Source organism: Panthera pardus, unplaced genomic scaffold, assembly GCF_024362965.1.
Source record: "Panthera pardus isolate Hobbes unplaced genomic scaffold, ASM2436296v1 HiC_scaffold_6, whole genome shotgun sequence".
NCBI lineage: Eukaryota > Metazoa > Chordata > Mammalia > Carnivora > Felidae > Panthera > Panthera pardus.
In genome coordinates, this window is record NW_026526991.1 from 128,879,244 (window position 1) to 128,907,221 (window position 27,978).

Genomic DNA, 27,978 nt, shown 5'->3' on the forward strand with positions numbered 1-27,978 from the left:
TTACAAGGAAGTACACAGCTGAGCCTAGAAAGTTCAGGAGCCTGACTAAAGTTTGGCCGAGCAAAGAATTTTTGTCATAACTCAACCCATCGTGCCAGCTAGATATAATCTTTGGGGGCAGGGCTGGTAAATACGTATTTTTTAAGGGTCCACGGGGTAAAGGAACCTAGGACAACCATCTTTCAGTTGGCATCAGCAGGACCTGAAAACTCAGGGAAGATGGTCCTCTGATGGCTCCGCTGGGGAAGACTCAGACAAAGGCTGGTGGGAGAAAAGCTGGCTGGGGGGATGACAGAGAACCCTGCATTTAGGACAGAGAAGGAGGGTGGAGAGATCCAGTGGATCGTCTGGCCCCAAGGCTGGAGACCGACTCCACACGAATGAAGGCATCCGTAGCTCAGTCAAGAGTCTACCGCCTGTGCTCAGAAGAATTCGATTCCAGTTGTTGCGGAGCTGCTGAGAGCTCCAAACCCAGGGGTTGGGGGTGCTGGAGGAGGAAGGAGCAGGTTTTGAGGATGCTGGCCTCCCACAGACTCGGCACGGATCAGCTTCTGGCTCCGCCAGCCATTCCACAAGGAAGCCCCGCAGGGCTCTGTCCAAGGTCTCTTTCACTTTCCTCCACAATTCTCCTTCCCGGTTAATCCCACCTCTTTCCGAGGCTAGAAACCCCATTTACATGCTGATGGTCGCACATTTGCATCTCAAACTCAGAGCCCACCCCCACCCCAAGCGCCAGCCCTTGTGTGACCCATTGCATTCAGCCTAGACTATCTGGCAGGTGCCTGAAATTTCACATTTTCAAAGCCAAACTCGCCCCTACACTTGTTTGCCTTCCCATAGTTTCCATTTCAGTTGGCATCACTACCCACCCAGACCCCCCCAAACTAGAAATCTGGGCGTCATCTTATGCTTCTTCCTCCAACCACACACGAAATCACCTCCACTCCTCTCTTTTGTCCACATTCCCGCTGCTTCATTTCAAATACCCTCAACTCCATGCTCGACTACAATTACCTGCTAATTAGAGATGTGGCCCCGTTTTCCCCTCCAGGAGTCAGCATCCTCCCAGATGAGGTGCAGCCTTTTCTACAAGCTCAACTTGTAAAAAAAACCAAATCTGACAAACTCTGCTGACTACGGCACAAATGCCAAACTCCTCAGCATGACACATGATCTTCATGTAGGGCCCCACTCACCTTGCCCCTAACCCCCCAAGTTGTTTTTTCTAGTTGTGACTTTGACTAAAACAAAAAATTAAAAACGCACAAACAATACCCAAACCCCACAACGATTCACAAAATCAATCTTAAAAGGGAGGGGATGCGAGGACTAGAGGTATCTGCATCCTCCGTTCCCGGGTCTGGAGGTCTGGGGTGTGTATACAGGCGTCTTCCCAGGTGATGCAGATGCGGATCCAGGTTTGCCAACCACAGGGCCGTGCCGTTCTTTAAAAAAAAAAGAAAAGAAAAGAAAAGAAAAAAATCCAACAATTCACATCAGAGAATCCGGGCTACTATGTTTTTCCCTAACTTCCTGTAGAGGCACACAGAAAAAAAACCACCGCGCAGAAAAGCCTGCATCAGCCGGTCGGCTTCGTTGCATCACTTCTGCCTCCTCACCAAGATTGACACCCCGAGGAATTGTCCGGCAGAAATTTTAAGAATGAAAAAGGGCATCTGCAGAGCCCGCAGATCTGACCCGCAACATAAAGCACCTTTCGGTTACCAAAAACACATTCCTGCCCCCAAAACCCAGTTAGAAAATGCCGAACCACCCGAGGAAAGTTTCGTCGGCATTCCTCCACACTCCTCGGTTTTGAGGGAAGCCCTAAAAGACGTAGTGTTAGGAAAGCATTTTGCTTTACTTTCATCGGCAGTGCCTCCGAGAGTTGAAAACCCGAAGAAAGCACTTTCGCAAGCTGAAGCTGTCCTATCAGTGTTAATTCAAACACACACAGTATTAGGCTGCCATGTTTACTTGAACATGTGAAGAGCAAACAATGTAACTGAGGAACCTTGAGCTCGGACTCCCTCCCAAGCACGTTGAACATTCAAGAAACTTTGCCAGGACGTCTGCACATCCAGTGAGGCTCACGTTAACTCCTGAGCCAGGCTAAGACAATAGAAGGGAGAGACGACACAAGTCACTATGAATCAGACGCGCCGTTTATGTTTTTAAATCTTCCCTCGCAGCAGAGGCGGCTTTTCCTCTGCTCCTACTCTTTTTGAAACTGTTTCCACGGTCATTGTCTCCCAGTTCGAAACGACGGCGGCGCTCGGGGAGCAGGTACAGCGTCCCGCAGGGTGTAGCGCGGTGGAGCCCGGCCAGGTTTTGGAAAACATTCCCGGCCCTTCCGGCGGGTCGAGGAAAAGTAGGTGGCCCGGGCGCCAAAGGCTGCTGCCAATGCAACTCGCAACTTTTGAAATCAATCCTTTTTGCATCATGCAACGGATGCCACCGCTCCTCGGGTTTGCAACCCCCCACCCCTCCCCCGAGACCAATCATTGCCGCGCTCGGGCCTGCACATCGCCCCCGCCCCCTTCCCGGGCCGCACGCAGCCACCGAGACGCTCCGGCCGCGGCCCGCCGCCTCTTAAAGGGCGGTAGCCGGCCCTTAAAGGCCCCTCGCGCGCGGCGCACGGCGGAGCGCGGCGGCCCGGTTCCCGGCAGGGGCCCGCCGAGCCAGGCCGAGCCCCCGCGGCGCCCAGGCGCGGCCCGGGCCCTCCCGCCCTCCGCGCCGCCGCCGCCGGGAGCGGCATTTTTATTCAGGCGACGCTTAAGGGAGCCCGGCCGCGCCCGGTGCATTGTGGGAGCGCCGGAGTCCCGTTTTCGGGAGGAGGAGGAGGGCGCAAAGCGAACCGGTAAGCGCCTGGCTTGGGGAGGGGGGGGCGCGACGCCAGGCTTAAAGGGGAATATTCGTCCGCAGGCCCATGGCGGCCGTGCAGATCCCCCTCCGGGCCGCCCGGGCCCGCCGGGAGCCGCGCACGGCCGGCGCTCTCCAGCGCTGCCTGGAGAGGGGCAGAGCCAGGGCTTGGTGGGGCCGCTTTAAAAAAGAAGCACCGCCCGCGCCGCCGCCGCCGCCGCCGCCGCGCGGAGCCGGGGAAGGAGGGAGGGAGGAGAGGGCGGGGGAGGAGTGGAGGGGGAGGGCGGCGGCGGCGACGCAGGGGTTAATTTTTTCGCCCGCCGACATTTTTGTGCGGCGGCGGCGGCGGCCCGCGCGCGCGGCGGGAGAACCCAGCCCGGTCCCCGGGCGCGGCGCGCGGCGCCTCCGGGGCCCTCCCCGCCCCCACGCGCGCGCCCTCCGGCCCGCGGGCGCCGCCTGACCCTGGGAGCCCCGACCGGGCCGGCCCCGCGGGCCGGGGTCCCGCCGCGCTCGCGCTCGCGCCCGCCCCGCCGCGGCCGGTTGGCCGTGCGCGCCTCGCGCCTTCCCTGCGGTTCCCGCCGCCGCCGCAGCCGCCGCCGGGGAGATCGGGCTGGCATGGCCCAGCCGGCGGCGCCGCCGCGCTGCCTCCGCCCGGACGCGGCCAGCCCGCCGCGCCGCGCCGCACAAAGAGCCCAGGCCGGGTCTGCCTTTAAAGGCGGCAGCCTGAGATTTAAGGTGTCCCCGCGTGCCGGCCTCGGCGCTCCGGCTGCCTCCTGGATGCGTGCTGCATGGAGAGAGCCCGGTCCCCGCGCGCCGGGCCTAGAGCCCACCCCATTGTTTCTTTGCTGAGCTTAAGGGCTTGGGGGTAGGGAGGTAGGTATGGGGCTGCGGCTGCACCCTCTCCCGTCCCCGCTCACCGTGCTCCCCGAGCTGTGCGGCCCGCTTGGCGCTCTCGGTGAAAAAAAAAATTCAAAGGTGGCCGAGAAGGAAAGGGTTAACCGTTGTCTTTAAATATTCATATCATTGTTTTAAAGGTGTAAACATGCAGCTTTGGGGTTGGAGTTGAAGCTCTCTTATTATGCAAATTTACTCCCCCCCATTAATTACGATTTCCCCGAGTACATCTCCCCCCACCCCCCATTTTCTCACACCCACCCTCCAAAACCTGTAAGTTTGCAAGGTTTGGATGTGAGTGTGATGTGTATCCCTCGTTCCATTTGGAATTTTAAAACTTCAGAGTGCTTTTGGACTTAAGGTGTTTTAGACATTTTTCTTCTTAAAAATCAGGGAAGACAGAAGTTATGTTTGAAAGATGGTTAGTCCCCCCAGTTCCCCGCCTCTTTTTTGGGGGGTGGGGGTTAGGCTTGGAGGTAGGAAAATAACTGGATGCCTCGTGAGTTGGATTTTTTTTTTTCTCCTGGTAGGAGTGAGGCGGTGTTAAATGCGAGGCGTTTTGTGAGGAAAGGACTGTTTTGTTCCAAACTCTAGCAAGTCAAAGTGCTATTGGACTTTTCCTAACTCTAAAATGGCTTCAGAATTCCCCTCTAGGTAATTTCCTTTGCTCTCCTGCCACCCTTCTCTTGGATGGGTTGTTTTCTTGGAATATTTGAAGATTTACTCCTGTTCAGTTGTACGTTACAAACTGAAATGATTGCTCACCCCGAAGATGTTTTTGTAAAGACAGTTTGGATTACCGCCCAAACTCAGGCTTTCTGAGATTTATTTATTTGTTTTGTGTGTGAGAGAGGGAGATTAATTTTAAATGAGTGATGTGGTTGCCAGGGGATAGAAAACTCTATAAATGGGAATCATGTTCTTCATCGTAAATTTTATAGGGGAAACTGACCCTGAAATTTGGGGTGTCTGTAATTCTATGCCCAGTAAAGTATCAATCTGGAGGTTCATAAACCTTGGGAGTGCATGTAAGATTCTGGTTGCACCTCTGAAACTTCGGACTTAGAAGGGCTTGCTCTAGAAACTTCCAGTGGTACCAAGTACGTTAATGCTAGGGATTTCGTACAGTGTGATTTTTTTTCGTTTTAGTTCTGCAACGAAGCGGTAACGACCAGGAGCAAGCATATTTTCTCAATGATGTGTGGGTACTGGTTCGTTGGGTGGGATGTTTGCTTTCTAGGAAAGAGCACTGCATTAAAACGTTAGAAAACTTTCCACCGCTCTCTTGGAGAAAATTAATCTTGGTGTGTTAAACAGCTGTTCCACTTTTCTTTCAAGTTCTGTTCTTTAGTGAGGCTTCCTTAGTTTTGGATCACGTTGTCCTTCTGGCTCAGAATGAAAACATGCTTTTTTCTAAAAGTGAATTGAGCATCACGAAGAATTTCATCAAATGCGTTTCCGTCAGCATCCTTTTCCTGCAGCGTGTCTAATGGGCATTTTATTTTTCTGTGGGGGACAGCAGAAGATGTTAAAAGGTTTTTCTAGAGAAGTCACTTTAGCCAAGACTTCTTGATTTCTAAACCGTAGTGCTTCTAGGCTGACAGATGAAGTGACTAGAAGTTTTCTCATGATGTTGGCCGCCAGAAGAGCCTATGAGACTTACTGCTCAAGATGGCCTTGTGTCATGTGCCAGCTGGCCCGTAGTGCCTTCTTCAGGGGAGGCGTCCTGGCTGCCCGTCAGAGCCACAGTTACAGCAACACAGACCTCAGACCTTCCCTAGAAGATGTCTGATGGTACAGTCAATTTCTTAAATGAGTTCTTCGGGCTTCTGCATCACTATAGTGAACTGTTGTGGCCTCAAATCGGCATATCCCTGGTCTGGATGATTTCAACTCTTTCCATGCTCGGCACCGTCTTGTATTCACTTGATTCTTAGCAGAATACTGGTGAGCATTCTTGTAATGGTGTCTTTGTGTTTTGGTGATGCCTAGGTGGATCTGTAAAGAAACCAGGCGGCTAGGAGCGGGAGGGGAGGAGCCCAGCTGTGAGGTGTGTGTGCCCAAGAACCATGTCTACGCGGGAGTCCTTTAACCCGGAAAGTTATGAATTGGACAAGAGCTTCCGGCTAACCAGATTCACTGAACTCAAGGGCACTGGCTGCAAAGTGCCCCAAGATGTCCTGCAGAAACTGCTGGAATCCTTACAAGAGAACCACTTCCAAGAAGATGAGCAATTTCTGGGAGCAGTGATGCCAAGACTTGGTACGTGAGCCCTTCTTCCCTTTATACTTCCCCAAGTACAGCGTCTTGGCTGCAGTTGTAGTCAGTGGGTCAAAAGCCAAATTTCTGTCCTCCCATGTTGCCTTCTTCTTCTTTTTTTTTTTTTAAATCTAATTTCTGCGAGGATCCAAAGAGCAAAGCAGTGATAGCTATGACATTATTGTAGCTTATTTGGAGGAAATACTTGAAAAGCATCAAGGAATGTGCTGTAGCCATTTTTTTAAGCTATTAAGTGTGCAATTGAGACAATTCTGTTACAGTAAAAGTGTTTCTTGCTAAACCGAATTTTGTAGTTAGCTGAGGGTTAAGCAGAAACTCCTTTATGCCTCTGTCCTAAAACTTTCCTTAAAATGCCTGCGTTCTCTTCTCTGCCTTAGGAAAGAAAGGTGTGTCTGTGCGTCATTGTGCGGTGCTTTGGGGGCAGTGGCTGGGTTGGGGAGGAATGGGGGTTCCTTTGCAATATGCACTGTTTGCCGAGCTCCTGTGGGGAGGAGGGAGAAGACTGAAGCTGTGCTTGACCCTGGGACGTCATCTGGCATCGAGAGCGTGGTTTTCCTTCTTTACTAAATTCCTTTTTTAGTGGTTTGCCTCTTCCCAAACACAGAGCTCAGAAAGAAATTCTAGGCCGTTGGAAATTGTTAGCTTTTATCATGTGGTGCGTTAAGGACGTGGCGAAACACCGTGATCGCTTTGCCTTTTGAGTGTTTGGGACGTATTCCAGGAGTTTGGGTGCTTGGTGGTCGTGGTATTCGACTTGATCAGCTTTCTTACAGAAGGTTTTCATTTCGTTCACTCTCACCCGTTGTCTTATTGTGTAGTTCTGTCCTCCAACCCGAGATCCTCCTTTCTTCCCCAAAGAATATATCAAAGCCGAGCTGCTTTGGTGGGGAGAGAGGAAAACTCACACCCCACACTCTAGGGGCCGCGGGGTGGCTCCCAGGAAGGAGTTCAGTGCGAAAACCACTGTCGTCTGGCTGGTGTGGAAGCCGGGAGAAATACCACGGGAGTGAGCTGGATCGGCTGTCGACATACTTGTCAGGCAATAAGAATATACCGAGAAAGCTGTCAGATAACGTGGTCGAGAAAGACGCTGCCAAATGGGCAAAAAGAGATGCGATAAAAACCTTACGTGTAAAGTCGTAATACCTCTTTCTGACTTCCCTGCGGACCTCGCTGAGCATGCCGTGCGCGGGGAAGCATTTTGAAAATGGATCACATCATTCGCTCCTTCCCTCAGCCCTGTGATGCCGGGGAAGGTCGAGTAAGTCATTCCGTGTCACTCGGTGAGGGTCAGGACCTGGAGTCCGCGTCCTCTGATTCCTCCGCCCACCGAACTGTTTGCCCTCGGGTCTCTGAGACCAGCGTGTTTGAAGTGAGGAGAGGGGCTGCACCAGCTGCAACCTAGCAGTGGCAACGGGGACAGATGTCAGCAGCAAGGGGAGAGGTAGAAAAATCTGTTACCAGAACACGGTAGCAAAGGAGTCTAGTCACACAGGGCTCTTGAGAAGTCATTGGAAGCCGTGACCCTTTCCCAGAAAAATGCACACCCGCAAAATGTAGCGTTCACGGTGTTCTCTAGGGGTACATGGACCCCAGGTTGCAAACAAAGGGACGCTAAAGAAAGCATAGTGTTAGAACCTTGTACAGAAGTGATATATTCAGATAGCCACAGCTTTGCTTTGGAATTGGATGTAGATTCGTATCCTGACAGCAGTCACTTACTTGTCACTAATGGTAATCTGTGCACAGTCTTACCCTTCTGAGTGACAGTTTCCCAGTCTGTAAGATGAACTGTTTGTAATTGTTGGAAGTACCAGAAATTATTTGTGTGTGTATATGTACCATGTGTATCTGTTTCTAAATTTTTTTTAATGTTTTGTTTATTTTTGAGAAGGAGAGAGAGAGCACGAGCAAGAGTGAGGGAGAGGGAGACACAGAATCCGAAGCAGGCTCCAGGCTCCGATCTGTCAGCACAGAGCCCGATGTGGGGCTCAAACTCACAGACTGTGAGATCATGCCTGAGCCGAAGTTGGTAGCTTATCCAACTGAGCCACCTAGGCACCCGTATCTGTTTCCAAGCTAGAGTGTCCTACCTCCCGGGTTCTAAGATGTAACAGTTGTTAAATGTACACATGTTTATTTAGATGTATTCTAACTAAAGAAATGTTAAAATCAGTGCTTCTTGCCTGGTACTTACGAGCTATCGAGTATTGATCACCATCACTGGTGGTGACGGTGTGATCATTGGGTTATTTTTTCTTGACGGCTTCAGTCTTGCTGAGAGCTTAGAATTCTCCAGCATCCACTGATAATTAAATCTGCACCGCTCATTCTGGTATTTGAGGCTTCCTCCACTCTGTGGCAATTTCCTCTGTTACCGCTTGCCCTCTCCCTAGACTGTCCCTCTCTCCCCCAATCACCACGGACGGGACTGGTGCTGTCCAAAAGAAATGTGATGTGAGCCACATGTATAATTTCAAATTTCTGAATCTTTAAAACAGAGAGCGTCAGAAGAAATTAATTCTAACATATTCGATTTAACCTAATGCATTGTATATAAAAAACATCATGTAAATATAGTTGATCTGAAACGTTACTAATGACATGTTGGGTTTTTTGGTACACAGGCTCAAGAGTCACCACTCAGAATGCTCTGATGCTGCATATAAGTAGAAATAAGTTCTTCACGAATCTAATTTATTTATTTATTTATTTATTTATTTATTTATTTATTTATTTGTAATGTTTATATACTTTTGAGAGTGAGAAAGACAGAGTGTGAGCAGGGGAGGAGCAGAGAGAGGGGGAGAGACAGAATCCGAAGCAGGCTCCAGGCTCTTAGCTGTCAGCATGGGAGCAGGACACGGGCTCGAACCCACAAACCACCAGACCACGACCTGAGCCAGAGTCAGATGATGCTCAACTGACTGAGCCACTCAGGGGCCCCTCAAATGTATTTAATTCAAATTTAGGATTAGCCAGATTAGAAACATTGAAAGCTAACATTCAGCAGCTGCATTCATTCTATTTCAGGAGTCCTGTAGTTTACATGAAAATCCCAAAGAAAGCAGTGTTTCACTCTTTTCTAAAGCAAATAGTAACATTCTCAGAATAACCTGTTGTTGGCGTTACCAATTTAGGGAGACTCAATATGAGTTAAATTGTGGTTCTTCACCTTGGCACTTACCTGCTCAACAGCCGCCCTCGGGTGAAATTGCCGGGGATGAATTTCCGTGCATTTCCCTGCGCGGTCTGACCTCCCGCTGGGGATCACTCACTACCTGGGCAGCCTGCTCCATTGTCACAGATCTGTGAGACTTGCCATCCAGACACTGCTTTGCAGAAAATCAGCCCGCCTTCGCAAAGCCTGTGACTTTTTATTAAACCTGATTTTGTTTTTGCATTCGTAATAAGGGGTCAAGGCCAGGGGAAGTAAGGTGCCCTGTGAGTCGGCCTCTGTTGGGTATTTTGCCGTTGTGGATCTGGGTTAGCTGTGCCTCAGCAGTGTTGCTCAAGCAAAACACGAAAGGTACTGGTGTGTTCACTTCAGCATGATACAGACAGGACTTGTTCTCCTTCCGTTTGGAATTCTGATTTGGAATTCTGAATTGCGAGGGTGCCTGCTGTGCGCTTGTGTCCTTTGCTGTTTCATCCTGACTCTCTCTCTGCCTTCGGCTGTTCGCCACAAAGTTGAAATAATCCCAGAGGTCTGGAGGGCATCCTTTGGAGAGACGCATGGGAAAGCACTCGGTATTCAGCTTACTTGGTGGGAAGGCCAGTCTGAATTTGAGAACACCTGCATTACAGGTGATTTTCAAAGAAAGGTAGCCTACGGCAGCCCAGTCTTCATCATTTCTAAACTGATTTGAGTAAAAGGGAATTATTTCTAATTAGATCATCAATTGTCCATGTTATCTTTCTAAACATTTAGATACAATTTTTTTTTTTTTATTTTTTTGAGAGAGACCGGGAAAGAGCCCCTAGAAACAATTCTTAATAAATTGAAATGTTTCCTACAGGCCTGTTTAGCAAAGTATTTTTCCCTGTTCATAATGTAAGTTAGTAAAGGTGACATTTACAAGTTTTCCACAAGAGGAATATCATGAAATGTTAAAGTTTCCTCTTAAAAAATGCTTCCGGGAACCTACGTAACAGATCACCTAGGTACCACAGAGTATGTACTTGCTTGACTGGAAGCAATGAATCTGAATACCTGTTCCGGTGACAAGTTGACAGCAGCGGGCCTGATGTGGGGCTCGAGCTCACGAACCACGCAATCATGACCCGAGCCAAAGTTGGATGCTCAACCGACTGAGCCACCCAGGTGCCCCGTAACTTTTTTTTTTTATGTGTGTAAAAGATTTTACAGATTTTCTGTTGGGGAAAATAGAATAATTGCCTGAAGATCGGTTCAGAAAGCACCTATAGATAAGACAACCCAAGTTGTACTTACACTTTCTCGTCTTTAAGGAAATTCTCTGTGGTGCCAGTCACATGATACAGTAATATGAAGGGGAAATTTCCATTTGAAGCATCGTTAAAGTCTAAAAATTGTACCGTGTAGAAGTTGAGTCTTCATGACTAACGAATTTTATTCTCACTTTCTATCTTAAGCTAGTTATGTTTCACGTTTATTTCAGTTAATGCTACTTGATAGGAAACATATTGCTTTATTGGCAGGATGCAGTGATCCTCAAGTGTCGTGCACACAACTGTTCGTCTTCACAACACCAGTGGTAGGAAATGAAACGGCTTTTCCTTTTGGTTTTTGGGTGATGGTAACTTTCATCTTTGCAGGCATTGGAATGGATACTTGTGTCATTCCTTTGAGGCACGGCGGTCTTTCTTTGGTTCAGACCACGGATTACATTTATCCTATCGTCGATGACCCTTACATGATGGTGAGTTTGACCCTGGTGCGTTTTTACATCTGGGACTGCTTGTTGGTCGGGTTTGGGGCTGTGGCTGGGGATTTTGTTTTTGTCACACCCAACTTGATCTCGTCCCGCCCTGCCCTGACTTCTGCACGTGGAGCCAGCGGATCTGTGCCCTGCTCACACTTGGTACCTTGCGGAAGGCAGTCACGGCAGACGCGGTGAGCCCTCTGCTGCTCTTGTACCTGATGCACGTCTGCACGAACACCTGTTGTCTCAGCATGTGTGTTGACTGACATGTTTGTGGTTTCCTCCTTTCTCTCTCTCTTTGACCGTTGTCAGCTCCACACTCCTGTGTTTCAGGCTTAGAGGTGTTAACCATACTCTGTAGCGGGACTGATCCTAGATGTTTCCTTCCGGAAGTAAACAGCTTAGCATCTCACCACAGTTAAGCTTCTTGACCATTCATTCTGATTCTGGTCACCATCCACCTCGGTGTGTTAGCTGCCACTGTGTAGAAAACATGTCCGAACTGCTGCGTTGAAGTTTCTAGCTGCTGATCGTGGCCTGCCTAGATATATTTTCCATTTGTTCTGTGCACGGTTACGCCAGCAACCCCTTGGTCTAACCAACTTTAACCCCCTACCCTACCAGACAAGGAGCCGATGAAGCGACTGGGAACATCCCATTGTTAGGAAATGGTCCTCCCTGTGTGCCGTGGGCACTGGGATCAAGCCTCACACATAGGGACCTAGGCCGTGAGACAGCTAAGTGCGGGGAGGAGGAAGACCACCTCTCAGGTGCCAGCGACACGCATACAATTTACTAGAAACCTGGTCTGGCCTCTGCATGTGTCTTCTCTCGAGCAGTAATCCTGAGCCTGACCTGCACCACACCCCAGGCGCCACCAGAGGCAGAGGTTCTAGAACCGGAATCCATCCTTTATCCAGCATGTCTTAAAAGCCCGTGAGAGAGCCCAGGACAGAAGGGACGGAAAATTGCTGCAGCTCTACACCCCCAAGGTGCAAAACACCTGTGGCCCTTGCTGGTGCTGCTTCTAAGCTCACTGCTGATCGGCCAGGAAGTTGTCAGGAAACCTCAACAAGCCATGAACCAGCTGCTGGAAATAATCCTTGGGGGTTTGATTGTCCTTATATCAGAAGAAAAATTTGTTATTTTTCTCCTTCACTGTCTAGAAGTGACAACTTAACATTTATGTTATTTTATTTTATTTTTAATTTTATTTCTAAGTCATCTCTACACCCAACGTGGGGATCAAACTCACAATTTTGAGATCAAGAGTTGCATGCTCTACTGACTGAGCCAGCCAGGTGCCCCGACAACTTCTCTTTAATAAATCTCCAGTGGTGATAAAAGAACAAAATCTTATCACATTTCTTTTGAAACATTTTGAAGTCCCTTATTAAATAATATAGCTCGCTGGAAACACTTTTTATTTTCTTTAGAAAACAATCTGACTTCGAGCTTGGATGGTTGGGTTTTTTTTTGTTTTTTTTGTCTCTTCTATTTTTTGATTTCTCAACCAAGATGTTTTTCCTGTTTATCTTCTAGAGCCTTGAAAAGAAGCTACCAAAATTTCTCCCTCCCTGTATTATAAAAAAACCGTCTTCTCTGTAACCAGTAAAGTCAACATATTTTTAGCGTCTGTTTAGGATACATGGCCGTTTCCAAGATTGCTTTAGGACTGTTGTTTTCAAACTTTCTCCTTCTATAGTTCTCCTCCCAGAACCATCCGCTCCAGCCTCGCTCACCCCAGCGTGTGCCCCCAACCCCCATTCCCCATCTACGTAAATTGCAGATTTCTCCCAATATCTTAGAACGGGAAAGAACATGGAAATTACTGCTGCAGGAATGTGTGAGAAAGACTGAAGGAACGACCTCGTGGCTCTGTGACTGAATGCAGGACACAGAGAACGGGGACCACATCCCTGGAAAGTCCCCGAGTTCTGGGACGTGCCCTGTAGGCACACACGGAAAGTCCCCTACTTGTCCTTGCTCACGCCTCCCCTCTCTTCCAGGGCAGGATAGCATGTGCCAATGTCCTCAGCGACCTCTACGCGATGGGGGTCACGGAATGTGACAATATGCTGATGCTCCTTGGAATCAGTAATAAGATGACGGACAGGGTAAGTAGTATGTCGTCTCAGGGGCGTCACTTGACCGGGTAGCCCTGCGTCCCTCATCTGTAAAGCGAGGCGGCCAGGCAGTGCAGCTTTCCTACTCTTGTCGGGCTCCCTGTTTAGTTTTTGGCAGCTGTCCGTGAATTAAAATAGAGAGTCTGGCCTATTCTTCTTTTCGTTTCCACCACCTGCTTCCCGTTCTGTCTTCCAGGTAGACTGAAGCCAAGACAGTCATGTTTGTTTGCTTTGATAAAGTCTAGGCCACAGTAATAGCACCTCCGTGCCAGGTGTGTGGACCGGGCCCGCCCTGCAGACCCCCGGCTTGTGGCACGGAGGCTGGCCGCCTTCCTCTGCTTGCTGCTTGGGTCGCTGATGTGGATGGTGAAGAGACGGGTGTCGTGTGTGTTCATGGTTCACTCAGCAGTGTCTGTGGCCTTGCTGCCAGTGCCTGTTGGTTGACACAGAGAGGATTTCCATTTAGATCATTTTTGTTCCCCAAAAGAAGTCTTGCCCTGCCTATTTGCAGTAAAGCCCCCACAACATGCACTTGGGTCATGACTTTAACAGGCTCTGGAGAAGGGCATGTGGATGCGTATTAAGCTAGCTCTAGAGTTCTTTTTTTTTTTTTTCCTTTTTTTTTTAAATTAATTAAATTTTTTTTTTTTTTTTTAAGCTAGTCTTGGAATTCTTGGGAACCATGTAAGTTGCTGGCTCAGATTTAGGGCAGACCTGTGTATCCAGTCATTCTAGTTTTTAATTCTCTGTTATCTGGGCTTCATTCACATTGTAACCTAGAACAACTTCTAACTTTTGATAAAATGGTTACAATGTCAACTGTTCCGTATTTCTTTCTGTTATTCCCTGCCCCATCTGTAAGCTTCCAGGACTTCCTTCAGGGCTTTACAATCTTTTATTATGTAAAAAAAAATTTTTTTAATGTTTTTATTTATTTTTGAGAGAGAGACAGAGTGCAGCGGGGGAGGGGCAGAGAGAGAGAGAGAGAGGGAGACACAGAATCTGAACAGGCTCCACGCTCTGAGCTGTCAGCACAGAGCCCGATGCGGGGCTCACACTTGGGAACTACGAAATCATGACCTGAGGCGAAGTCGGGCACGTAACTGACTGAGCCACACCCAGATGCCCCTGCAATCTTTTGTTAAAACTACAAGGGTGGATTCTCTTTCCTGCGTTTTGAACTGAATTATGTGACTTTTAATTTGTGTTCTTTTAAACCCTAGGAAAGGGATAAAGTGATGCCCCTAATTATACAGGGTTTTAAAGACGCAGCCGAGGAGGCAGGGACGTCTGTGACGGGTGGCCAGACGGTGTTAAACCCCTGGATCGTTTTGGGAGGAGTGGCTACCACCGTCTGCCAGCCCAACGAATTTATCATGTAAGTTGATTTTTGTTTCGTGTCTCCTGACCTGCTTCCCCCTTTTTCATTTTTTGGCAAAGATTTGTTGAGATGCTCATTCACATCACATACAATCCACACATTTAGAGTACACAAAGCAGTGATCTTCGGTATATTCACAGAGGTACGCATCCGTCACCAGAGTTGAGCTAGGACGTTTTGTCACCCCAGCTGGAAACCTGCCCTCCTTCAATGTCCATCACATTGCCCCTGCTCCCCTTCTGCCTTCTGTGACTTCACATAATATTAGCGTGATGGTTTTAGGGTTCATCATTTTGTAGCATGCATCAGTGCTTTATTCCTGTTTATTAAAAATTCTGGATTTTTTAAAATACCTATTTGTTTAAGTAATCTCTGCACCCGACCTGGGGCTCTAACTTGCGACCCCGAGATCAAGAGTCACTCACTCTTGTGACTGAGCCAGCCAGGCACCCCCTAGATTTTATTCATTAAGGTACAATTTATTTAACAAAATTTCATACCACGTAAAATTAAACTTTTTTAAAGTATGCACTTCGTTGGTTTTTCACATTCACAAGGTTGTGCGTCCATCACTGCTGTCCAATACCAGAACGTTTTGGTCGCCCCCGAAAGAAACCCTGTATCTATTAGTGGTCACTGTCAATTCCCTCCCACCCCCCCGTCCTGGAAACCAGTAATGTACTTTCCTTTTTGTGAATTTGCCCATTTTAGACATTGGTGTGTTCACAGTTGATGGATGTGTTAACGAATGATGTTGCTGTGAACTTTTGCGTGGACGTACATTCCCTGTCCCACGGGTATATACCTAAGAACTACTGGGTCCTGTGGTAACTGTGTATTGTGGGAGAACGTCCGTGTCCTCACCAGTCCTGGTTCTTGTCTGCATGTTTGATGGCAGCCGTCCTAGCGGGTGGGAGGTGACACAGCCCTGAGTGAAATGGGCATTTCCTCGGTAGTAATAACGCAAGCATCTTTTCCTGTGTTTTCTGGCCTTTTCTGGATCTTGGGAAAGATTCTCTCCCCTTCTCTCTTTAAAAAAAATTTTTTTTTTAATGTTTATTTATTTTTGAGACAGAGAGGGACAGAGCATGAACGGGGGAGGGGCAGAGAGAGAGGGAGACACAGAATCGGAAGCAGGCTCCAGGCTCTGAGCCATCAGCACAGAGCCCAATGCGGGCTCGAACTCACGAACCGCGAGATCATGACCTGAGCCCAAGTCGGACACTTAACTGACTGAGCCACCCAGGCGCCCCTCTTTCTCTCTCTTTTTGAAAGATTCTCTCTTAATACAAGTTGTTAACTTTTCACGTTTGACGTCTTGTTAAGAAAAGCCACCGTGCCCCATTTTCTGAAGGATTCGAAACTCCATTCGTTTACCCTTTTTTATGAGTAAATACTATGAGGCACTGTGTCCGCACAGTTCAGAATTCAAAAGATCCAGAAAGATCTACAATGCAGAGTCCCTCCCCCATTCCTTGTCACCAGTTTCCCTTCCTGGACTGGGCAACCACTTTTTCCAATTTTTAACCAATTTACTGTGGACATTTAGATTATTTTCAATTATTTTGACATTATAAATAGTACTTCGGTGCGTACCCTTGCACACCGATCGTTTTGCATGAGTGTGGCTCTCGGTAAGAAATATTTCATAGTAGAATTGCTGGGTCCAGTGTGTGTGCAGAGTATCTGCACTGGGTGTCTCCAGGCTGCCCTTCAGAGAGGCTCTGGCAGCAGCGAATGGGAAGGCCACGTGTTGGTAACAGACCTCTTGTTCTTTGCCAGTCACTTTGGTGGCCTAAACCTTACTTCTTCGTGAGTAAAGTTGAGCGTGTTTTTCATATATTTGTGTCTTTTGCCCGGTTTTTGATTGTTTGGAGCTCCTTTTAGACACATTATCTGACAGCTTTTGTGCGAAGGGTCTTGCCTTTTACTTACATCAGAGTTTCGTTTTCCTCTCTTTTATGTGGGCGGTTCTCAAACTTGCCACATAGAGAGGACAGAAGACCCTGAAAGTCTATCTGCCTCACACATTTCAGCTTTTTGGTAGAAAAAGCACTTAGCAATTGCAACAATTAGAAAGGAAAAATAATAAAACAAGCTTCGGTGGATTTTTTTTTGGTCAACAGTATGTACGTTTAGCTTGTAAAATAGGAATGAGCGTATACACATGATTATATTTCATAAGATAGTGCCCGTAAACTTAAAAATGACCTGTCAGTTTTATTGCATGTAACTTGTTGATAGTAATTTTTATGGGTTACACATAACCTGTGATGTGCAAGACCGTATAAGCATTGAAGTGTGGTTGAGTCAGAGCTGAAGACTTTTATGTCTTACGGTCTAGTTTTTGGAAAATGAGTTTCTTGTAAACTGTTAATAGAGTTAACATTTTTCAAACCTAACAGCGGATAGAGACATAGGATGAGTCGGGGAGTTATTTGTTGACTTGAAGTCTGTGCCCCGGGCGTTGTAATTGATGTGGGTGAGGGAGTGCGTCATCTGCCATCGGAGGATAGAGCAGCTGGGTGGCCAGGAAGACACAGGTGCCTCCTGTAGTGATGATGCAGCATAATAGGAGTGTGGCTTGGGGATCGGTCCTCGTGTTGTCAGTGTTTGCCTTCCCTCTTTGAGGGGGAACCTCCAGGGATGCTGGGGTGGCTCAGTCCGTTATGCGTCGGACTCTTGATTTCAGCTCAGGTCATGATCTCACGGTTTGTGAGTTTAAGCCCTGCATCGGGTTCCATGCTGACAGCACAGAGCCTGCTGGGCTCTCTCTTTCCGCCCCTCCCCCACTTGCTCACGTGTGTGTGTGTGTGTGTGTGTGTGTGTATGCTCTCACTCTCTAGATAAACTTAGAGAGAGAGAAGTTTATACATTTAAAAAAAACAAAAACAGACCAGGAACAACCAAGGATTCTGTCTGGGGCCGGGTAGGAAACTTACTGTTGAACAGTCTGAGTTTGAGAACTTTGCTGAAATCGCCTAAACGTTAGACTCGCAGATTTGAGCCACATCCCACTGTGTCTCTACCTCGTAAGTGCTTGTGAAAAACAGCCCTGGTGTCAGAAGTCTGGTTGCCCCAGAACCACGGTGGGTCTGTACTGAGAATCTTCGCACACAAGCGGGGCTGAAGGCTAAGTGATTTGCTTCTTCAGACGCTTCTCGGGGGTGGGGGGACCTGTGGGTGATGGCACGCTCCTCAGTTCTGTCAGTGCTTCTGGTCCAGCGGCAGCCTCAGCACTAAGCTGGAAGGTTCTCCTCCGCTGATGGTGTTTGGCTTAAATTTAAGTAAGCACAGATAGTTTTTACCAGCCTCTTCTTGCTCCTGTTCTGCTGATAGTGCGTCTGTCTCTTCTGTGCCCCTGACTGGAACCTGCCTTGTTCTCTTCTCCAGGCCAGATAACGCAGTACCGGGGGACGTGCTTGTGCTGACGAAGCCCCTGGGGACGCAGGTGGCCGTGGCCGTGCACCAGTGGCTGGATATCGTGAGTGAACCGCTGCTTACCATCGTGGGCGGGGGGCGGGGTAGCAGCACATGTTCGGGGCCGTGGTAGTTTTTGTGGGGGCGGCTGGTTTGGAGACCAGGGTGCTCACCTCGCACATCCGATCGGTTGCGCATCTCCCTGGTCTGGCACCGGAGTTCGCTTCTCGAGAAGGGGTGTCTGGTCCAGAGCGAGCACCACGTCTCGTCCGGAAGTAAGCCCGTCCCCTTGCACGTGTTTGCACACATCGCAGATCTGCCACACGTCTTCATTCTGTCTTCTCGAAATAGTCGCACTGCCGGGAAGTGTTATCAGCCACATCCTTACAGAAATTCTAGGAACTGTCCGTCGTCCTATGTTAAAGACAGAGTTACGCGTATTAAATGCTTTATCTTTTGTGTCTTAAGCATCACTAACAAAAGGAGAGTGTACAGAAAGTGTAGTGTTTGGGGTAGAAATACGGGCACAGTTATTGACAGATTATTTTAGTCTTGAGGTTTCTGGTTGTTTTATTTATTTTATATAAATGAGTTATATTTAGTTATAACTAAATATAGTTATAATAAGTTATAATTATAATGAGTTATAATTAGTAACTCATAACGTATTGATAAATATTTATCTCACGGAGGAAGCATCTAGAATATGAAGTTATTTATTCCGAGTCACTTTTCCGCTGAGCTATAATCATACTTCATTTAGGATTTTCTCCTTGCCATAACAATTCAAGAATGAGTCCAGTTGTGGCATAGTCTCACATAACATGATGCTTTTCGTTTCTGCAACTGTCATCTGAACTACCATTCCTGAGAAACAGTTGAACAGGAATAATAATTTTATCAGCCAGGTATATCTTGCTCAATACAGCAGAGTACAGAAAATCTCTAAGCAACATTCTTTAGTTATTTTTCCCTTCCGTCCTGTGATGAGGGGAGGTTTCCCATCAGGTATGATCACCTGTACATCGGATTGGAAAGCCATCACAGGCCAGCAATCCACAGTGACTTTCCATAGGACCACCCAGGTCTGAGTAATTCAACAAGGTTACTGGTAGTAGGTGAGGCAAAGGAGCCTGAAAGATGAAGGGTTTGGGACCCTGCTCCCTACCCCCAATCTGACACCACCTGTCCTTTTTTTAATGCTCAAAATTGAAAAAAGCAAGATGTGAAGGTCATGTAGCAGCCTAATACCCTTTCACGAAGGTCAGAAGCAACCCAAGGGTATATTGTCCTGGCGCCTGTGTGTATGAGAACCCTACTTTGTGTGGCAGGAGAATGAGGTTGTTACCTCTGGGGGAGTACAGGGAGCTGTGGGCCAAGGGAGGATCACAGGGATGGACTTCAGTTACTGCGTTGGGTGGTAGATGGTCGGATATTATTAAAGACAACGAATGCCTGAATGATGGCCGCTAATGGAGCGTAATGGTAGTATGTCATGAACCCACATCGTGATGCTAGATTCTTTGGAAATCAGACTGTGGAAAAAAGGAAGCCTCTTTTCCCCTGACCTTCGTGATCTCCTCTGTGGTCACCCAGCGCTGTCCTTGGGGTGCATGCAATCAAAGCTGTTTTCTTTCTCTATTTTTTTTTTAAGTTTATTTTTGAGAGAAAGAGAGAGCAAGTGAGCATGTGAGCATGAATGGGGGAGGGGCAGAGAGAGGGAGACAAAATCCCAAGCCGGCTCCACGCTGTCAGCGCAGAGCCTGATGCGGCTCGATTCCCAAGAACTGTGACACCATGACCTAAGCCAAAACCAAGAGTGGGTCACTGAACTGACTGAGCCACCCAGGCGCCCCGAAGCTGTCTTCGTAGTCTCTTGTCCACCCAGATGGCTTGATGCAGAGTTTAGGTGAAGTCAGTAAAAGTGTAGTTGTATGAAAATGCGAGCCATCAGCTTATTAGAGGAGGTGGGGAGGAGAAGCAGGGGACACCTGGGACTGTGTGCGTGCGTGGTGCATCCTGCTGGTTTTCCGTGGCTGGCACGCTGCAGGCCTGGACCATGGCAGTTGGGGGTCGAGAACAGAAAAGATCGCACGATTCTCTGTCTGAAGGGGCCCCTGAAACACTAGTCACGAGAGCAAGTTGGAAAACTTACCTCTGTGTACAAATTTAGGTCAGGGAAACCGCCAGAAGATGACAAAGGGAAAAATACACTCTTCTTCAGTGGTTAGAAGATTAATCACATTTTTTCCCTCTCTTTTCCTCCTAACCTCTGTTCCCGTCATTAGCCTGAAAAATGGAATAAGATCAAGCTGGTGGTCACCCAAGAAGATGTCGAGTTGGCATACCAGGAGGCAATGATGAACATGGCCAGGCTCAACAGAACAGGTAAGGGGCGGGATCGGCCAGAAGGCAGACAGTGTAGGCCGTGGGCCACGTACGGTCTCGGCCAGTACTGCAGGCCCGTCTGTGTGTCCCTGGCTTGGGGTCATAGGTCACTAGCAGGAATCCAGATACTCTGTGCATTCCTGACAGAAATGCATTTTAAACGTGACTTGCATTCGAGAAAACGGATGACCGAGGACTGGGCGAAACATTGCATCGGACGAGGGCGTGAGGGCGCGAAAGCTTTTCCTCCAGCACACTTTCCTCTCTGCGCCTGGGGTCCGGGGCACTGTGGCCCTGCCAGCACCTCTGTCCCCCTCTTGCTTAGATCCCCCCACAGTGACAGCGGTGCCAGGCGCAGAGAAGAGTTGAAGTTGTATTTTCTGTCTGTTCCTTCTAGTTCTAAATTTCTGTGATTGTGGGCAGTATTGACTTCCTCTGTGCCCCGATTAAATGGAAGTGAAATTTATGTAGCATCCTTTCGAAAGTATTTGGCTTAGTGGGGCACCTGAGCGGCTCCGACTGTTGGGTGTCTGACTCGACTGTGGCTGAGGTCACGATCCCGGGGTCGTGGGGTCGAGCCCCGTGTCTGGCTCCACACCGAGCATGGAGCCTGCTTAAGATTGTCTCTGTCTCTCCCGCTGCCCCTTTCCCCTGCTCACGCTTGCACTCTCGCTCTCTAAAAAAAAAAAAAAAAAAAAAAAAAAGGTATTATTATTTCGAGGAGTTCTCATTGTTGATTCCCACATTTGTGTGTATAAAGGAATAGACGTGTCATAATTTTTTTCTCTACATTTTATTTCTCATCTAGCTTCCTAATACTGATAAAATGTAATAATAGCGGTTACCATTTATTTAGTAATTATTGTGTATCAGGAACTTGACCTACTTTCCTGTTTAATTTTTAGGACAACCTTACAAGGTAGCTACTAACTCATTCAGGGTCACACAGCTAATCAGTGGGGACCTAGGATTTGAAACTACTGCTTGTAATGCTTGTAGTATTATGGTCTGTTCCTTTCTGAACAATTTAGTAAGAAATTGAGGCTATTTCACAGTCTCGATGCATGGTAATTGAGTGAATGTTTTGGTACTAAGTTTTAAAAGCAGATTAAAATGAAATAGGAAAGGGGCACCTGGGTGGCTCAGTCGGTTAAGTGTCCGACTTTGGCTCAGGTCATGATCTCATGGTTTGTGAGTTCGAGCCCCGTGTCGGGCTCTGTGCTGACAGCTCAGAGCCTGGAGCCTGCTTTGGATTCTGTCTGTCTGTCTGTCTGTCTCTCTCTCTCTCTCTCTCTCTCTCTCTGCCCCTCTTCTCATGCTCTGTCTCTTGTCCCTCTTTGTCTCTCAAAAACAAATAAATGGTAAAAAAAAAAAAAAAAAAAAAAAAGGAAAAAAGAAAAAGAAATTAATAAAATAAACCAGGAAAGTTCCAGAAGCAGAATTCTCCTTCCTGAAAGCAGCAAGGCTTGCTGAGGGAATTACTTCTCATAGAGTTGAAGCATCATATTCTCCCCTTTTCCTGCCTTTCATATGCAGATAGAAAACACCAGGCATATTGCATAATTAAGAAGGAAGCTCTTCTCGTGAGTCTTTGAAGTCCTAACCTCTGATGTGCCAGAGGAACTGTTTCTAGAAAAGCATCTGTGCAGATGATTTGGAAGCAAACCAGCATTTAGAACGTCAGCTCCCAGAGGGCAGTTTTGTTTGTTCTGTTTGCCGTGGTGTCCCCAGCGCGGAGAAGAACGCGGGGCACGCTGTGGGTACTCGTTACATCGAATGAGCTAACTTTGCCACCTGCTAGCTTTCTTTTTGGTACTTCATGGATATTTTCCTTTTCATAATTCTGTGAATTGGATCCTATTTCTCCCCTTTGGCCGAAAGGAAGTACGTAAGTACAGGCAGATGCTGTTCTCAAACCCAGATCTGTCTGTCTCCAAAATTGCTTTCTCCAGTACCACAAATTCCATCAACGTAAGGCAGTGATGGAAATTTAGACAGTTTTTTTCTGGAAATACCGGTGTTCTTTCTCCTCATTAATTGCACGCTGTAAGGACGTGGGTTGTGGGGCATCCTGTCCGGGAACTTGGAAGATGAAATTGAAAAACGTTTTCCTTACAAAAGTCACTCTTCATTCGGTTCTTCGAGTTCCCTGAGCAAGCAGTCAGAAACAGATTTGAACATACTTTCTTGGGGCGCCTGGGTGGCGCGGTCGGTTAAGCGTCCGACTTCAGCCAGGTCACGATCTCGCGGTCCGTGAGTTCGAGCCCCGCGTCAGGCTCTGGGCTGATGGCTCGGAGCCTGGAGCCTGTTTCCGATTCTGTGTCTCCCTCTCTCTCTGCCCCTCCCCCGTTCATGCTCTGTCTCTCTCTGTCCCAAAAATAAATAAAAAAAAAAAAACGTTGAAAAAAAAGAAAAAAAAAATTTGAACATACTTTCTTTGTCCTCTCCCCTCAATCCTTCAGTTTCCCCCAAATGACTGCACCAAACGGATATGATACTTAAGCCAGTGAACTCTTCAGTTATTGAAAAAAGAAGAAATGGTAGGGCTGACCAGGGGATCTTAAAAGAGCTTTTCCGACACTCTGAATCACTTCACAATGTGACAATATGGGGCGCCTGAGTGGCTCGACCAGTTAAGTGTCCAACTCTTGATTTCGGCCGAGGTCATGATCTCACGGTTCCTGAAATGGAGCCTGCACTTGGGATTCTCTCTCTGCCCCTCCCCAGCTCGCATGCATGGGCGTACTCTCTCTTTCTCTCTGTCTTAAAAATTGATGAACTTGGGGCACCTGGGTGGCTCAGTTGGCTGAACATCCAACTTTGGCTCAGGTCATTATCTCGCAGTTTGTGAGTCTGAGCCCTGCATTGGGCTCTGTGCTGACAGCTCACAGTCGGCTTTGGATCCTCTGTCCCCCTCCCTCTCTCTGCCCCTTCCCTGCTCATTCTCTCTCTCTCTCTCTCTCTCTCTCTCTCTCTCCCTCCCTCCCTCCCTCCCTCCCTCCCTCTCTCTCCCTCTCTCTCTCTCTCCCTCCTCCCCTCCCTCTCTCTCTCTCAAAAATAACCATTTAAATAAATAAATAATCTAACTTACAAAACTGTGAAAACAGATTATTTTTTTCCAACATTTGCCATTCTCCCCTTCCTTAAATTACAATTTTTTATGAGATGTTGGGGCACCTGGGTGGCTCAGTGGATTGAGCATCTGACTTTGGCTCAGTTCATGATCTCGCAGTTAGTGAGTTTGAGCCCCACATCAGGCTCTTAGCTGTCAGCACAGAGCCTGCTTCAGATCCTCTCTGTCCCTCTGATCTCTGCCCCTACTTCGTTCATGCGCGTGTGTGCACACTCACACACACACACACACACACACACACAGGCTTTCTCTCAAAAATAAACATTAAAAAAAATTTTATGAGATGTCCAGTTGATGCAAAAGAATTCTATGAAATATGTGCAGGGCTTAGGAGAACAACACCCATGTGCCCACCATCTCGTATGAGAAACAACGTGGTCTTGGAAGGCCGGAGGTGTCCCTCCCACATTCTGCTCCTAGATTCCTGTGCAGGAGCAGCTCCTGCCCTGAGTCCCATGTTTATTCTCATGTATTTTGCTTTTGTTATTATTATTATTATTAATCTTAGAGCAAGAGAGGGAGAGAGAATCTTAAGCAGGCTTCATGCTCAGTGCAGAGCCCGACTTGGGGCTAAATCCCATAACCCTGGGATCATGATCAAAATCAAGAGTCACATGTCCAACTGACTGAGCGACCCAGGCACCCCCTCATGTATTTTAAAATCTTTTTATCACAAAGACTTGTAGCTTTAAGCAGTTAGTTGGGTTTTTTCATTTTTTGCTTCACTGAATCATACCTCTTCTCTTTTTCTTGCTGTCTTGTGCACATTTAACACTCCTGAGTGTTATTCCTGGTGTATGTAGTTGTACTTAATTCATTTTCATCGCTGTACAATTGTCCACTCTGTCGCTGACTTACCCTGACTGCTGCTAGTGGGCATTCGGGTTCCTGCAGAGAACTTCCTCAGCCCGGGCTTCTGGTCCATACGTGTAAGAGGTTAGTGCTGCCTCGGCGTTTCTAGATGGTGCTCGTAGCTTCTGAGGGTGCTTGTACTCCACGGTTCATAATGACCTGCCACATTTAAATTTTTTCTGTAATATATTTTTCCATTTATTTTATATGTATTTTTTACTATAAAAAAATGATATGCTCATTATAGAAGTTTTTAGAAAATGAAAAAAGGAGAGAAGAAACATCGTCCCTGGTCCCACCACCCAAGACAGCTTTTGTTAATATATTTATGTTTTCTTGCAGGGTTTTTTTCTATCATTGGTTGGTGGTTTACTGTTTTATTGTTCATGTTTTCAACTAGTGGTTGTCATACATTTCACTTGTATTTGGAATGTGTTTTTATTTACTTAACATTACCGAATTCTTTTTTTCCCACATTATCACATCATAGAACACATAATTTTTAATGCCTTGGATGATCTACCAGAAATATAACATAATTAATTTACCTTTTGCCCACTCGTGAATTTGCAGGGAGTGGGGGGGGGTCAAGTTTTTCCGTAGTTAGTTGTCTGTGTTCCAGGAATATTTCTTTGGCTCTACTCCAAAGTCAAATTGTAATTATTTAATTCTTTGTCCTCAGTTGCTCTCCTCACTTACAACCAAGACTTTTCGTTTGTGTTTCTCTGGTCGTGTGTCAAATTGTTTAAGGAGTCTTTCTCCTTTTTTCTTTTTTCTTTTTTGGTCCTTCAAATTAAGTCATTAAACAGTAAGAAAGTGATTTTTACAGATTTTTATTTGTATGCTTTTTCAGTTTGCTTGTATTTGAGCATTTAAGATTCCCAGTCCTTACTTTTTGTACATTGTTGGGAGGAATACAATATGGCAGAAACTTATGGAGGAGCATTTGGTCATACCTAGCAAAATTACATGTACATTTATTTTGACTCCGCGGTCCTGCCTCTGTGACCTATGGAATGACGTGTGTGCAAGGCTATTATTCGTTGAAGCCCGTTTGCAATTTCAAACGGAGGAAACACCTCAAATGTCCATCAGTAGGTTACTGAGTGATGTAGTCTGTGTGCTTACCATGGAATACTGTACAGCCACTAAAAGGACTGAAAGGTCTTTATTCTTGGAAGCTACCTCTTTTTTTGACTTGTCTGATAGAGGAGCGCCTGGGTGGCTCAGTCAGTTGGGCGTCCAGCTTCAGCTCAGGTCATGATCTCACGGTTCGTGGGTTTGAGCCCCGCATCGGGCTCTGTGCTGACAGCTCGGAGCCTGGAGCCTCCTTCGGATTCTGTGTGTGTGTGTGTCTCTCTCTCTGTCCCTCCCCCACTCACGCTCTGTGTCTCTCTCAAAGATAAACATTAAAAACATTGAAAAAAAATTGCCTAATATATATCAAGTTAAGGAGTCACAAAACCGCGTGGGGAAGAATTATTTCAAATCACTCTGAGCCTGGTATTTTCAATGTACAGCCTCAGGACAAAAACCCACAAAGATGTGTCATTGTATTCAGTGGGTTTGTGTTGATGAAAATATTGGTATAGTATGATAAAATAAGTAAGTATAGTTGGGAACAAATTTTAAGAATAAAAAGAAATAAGTCCAAAGAAGCAGAGTTATAAACTGTAATCTTGGGGCACCTGGTGGCTCAGTCAGTTAAGCGTTCAACTTGATTTGGCTCAGGTCATGATCTCACAGTTTGTGAGTTCGAGCCCCGTGTCAGGCTCTGTGCTGACAGCGCAGATCCTGCTTGGGATTCTCTCTCCCTCTTTCTCAGCCCCTCCCCCACTAGTTCGTGTTTTCTCTCTCTCTCTCTCTCTCTCTCTCTCTCTCTCTCTCTCAAAATAAATAAACATTAAAAATAAACTATAATCTTTACTTTGGAATTAACAGTATGAACTCAGGATGTTGTTTTTTTTCCCCTAAAAATACTTATTTCCAAGCCAATTGAAAAGGCCTAGGAGCAGTGATAACCCAATAGTAATGAACTCCTAGTGCCCAGATTGTGATCTGAAAATTAACATTTCCCATGAAAAAGTGCCAGGACTCCTTGGGGAAATGACTGATTTCAACTCTGGGAAAGGAAATGCAGAAGATAAGCTCGGGACCTCCTGTGCCTGAAAGTAATGGAGCCCTCAACAGCTAATGGGGTCCTGTCACTGCACCAGAACTGGAAGAGCTGACCCCACCAGTCAGACTGGAAAGGGGGCAGTTTGAATATCAAAAGGAAGAGTGACGGAAGTCAGCTGAAGCATATCAAGCGTCTAAAAACCAAGGAAATCATAATGAGAGTTGAAACTTCTTGCCCACCTTTGGAAGTTGCTAGAGCACCAACCATGCATTATGAAAATAAAGGATTCAGTCACACATTTTACCTTTCTTATACGGGTGGTATTTGGGGAAATCCAAATAAATTGTTTTTTAAATTCTTTAGAAGAGTCACTTCTAATAAATGCTGGAAGAATGAATCACACATTTGCCATTTTTGCTGCGCCCTTGGTTTAACGAACCTCAACAAACATCAGTGGCTGCTAAAAACCATTAGGTGAAAGGTTCGTGGGGAGGTGATAAATGCCCCCCACCCCCCCATCAGAGAAACTGAGCTTGAATCTCATCATGCCTTGGACCTGGCTACCAATACGGTAGAACCTGTCATCATCAGGGAAGACGGCCAAATCCAGAATGCAGGAACTTCCACAGAAAAAGTGACTCTGTCTCCACAACAAACAAATGGCAAGGGGGAGAAAAAGAGGAAACTCTTAAATATTAAGAGGTTTAGGAGAAATCTGTTAACGTGCAATATTGTGTTGGAATGATAATGGTATTGTAGTTAAATTTTTTAAAACCTTTTATTTATGTTTTTAAAAAATTGTTAACATTTATTTTTTGGGGAGGGAGAGAGGGAGCATGAGTAGGCGAAGGGCAGAGCAAGGCCTGAGAGGATCCCAAGCAGGCTCCACGCTATCAGCACAGAGCCCAGTGCAGGGCTTAATCCCACAAACTGAGATTGTGACTTGAGCAGAAATCGGGAGTCAGAAGGGTGTAACCTACTGAGCCAGCCAGGGCACCCCCTTTTTTTTTAATCTTTTAGAATTACATACTGAAATGTTTACAGGTGAGGTAATATGACTGGGGTTTGCTTTAAAGTTACCCACCCCACCCATATCCCCCAACGAGTAGGCCGGAATAGGTAAGACCCCAGCAGAAAGGTGGTAGTGGTTGAAGCTGGGTTTTGTTGGCTGCACAGGAAGGAGTTCATCGTGATTCATTGAAATTCCCATAGTAAAATTCGCAACAGTAATTCCCTATGCAGGGACAAAATGGTGATCAGTAAAAATGGAACCCTGATTACTGACTGGGGTTCACTGTGTCCTCTGAGCTCATCCAAGATGGCACTGGGAAGAGCTGCTAAACTGCACGTCTTTGCTTATATTAAATGTCATTGGCTGCCTGCTGCCCTGCCCTGCCCAGGCGTGTTAATAGAATGGATGTCTAGTTGCTTAACCACCGTGATGGACTAGAAACTCTCTCCACCTCTGTTGTTGCGAATGCGCTTAGGTAAAAGAGATCTTTGTCTAAAAAGAAAATGTACCAAAAAACACATTCACTCCAGAGTACTCCTGTAAACATGGAGTGTATTTCATGTCATGAGAAGCATTTAACTTTTAAAAATTAGACCTTCAGTTACTC

At 46.9% G+C, this 27,978-nt stretch overlaps 1 protein-coding gene across 5 annotated transcripts in view; it reads left to right on the forward strand.

Annotated features, from left to right (window-relative positions):
• Nucleotides 1–2,649: 2,649 nt before the first annotated feature.
• The window catches only part of SEPHS1 (selenophosphate synthetase 1), a 31,330-nt gene continuing 6,001 nt past the window's right edge, over nt 2,650–27,978 (forward strand). For 2 of the 5 annotated variants that reach the window (XM_053894623.1, XM_053894624.1), the window contains exons 1-7: nt 3,543–3,735; nt 5,749–6,018; nt 10,834–10,937; nt 12,950–13,057; nt 14,290–14,444; nt 17,841–17,931; nt 20,156–20,255. In XM_053894623.1, coding sequence (XP_053750598.1) covers nt 5,826–6,018; nt 10,834–10,937; nt 12,950–13,057; nt 14,290–14,444; nt 17,841–17,931; nt 20,156–20,255 — 751 coding nt within the window. In that variant the 5' untranslated portion in view covers nt 3,543–3,735; nt 5,749–5,825. Of the gene's footprint in view, nt 2,861–3,535; nt 3,736–4,286; nt 4,411–5,748; nt 6,019–10,833; nt 10,938–12,949; nt 13,058–14,289; nt 14,445–17,840; nt 17,932–20,155; nt 20,256–27,978 lie in introns of those variants that run through there. The other 3 variants (XM_019460756.2, XM_053894625.1, XM_019460757.2) reach the window with 3 other exon arrangements.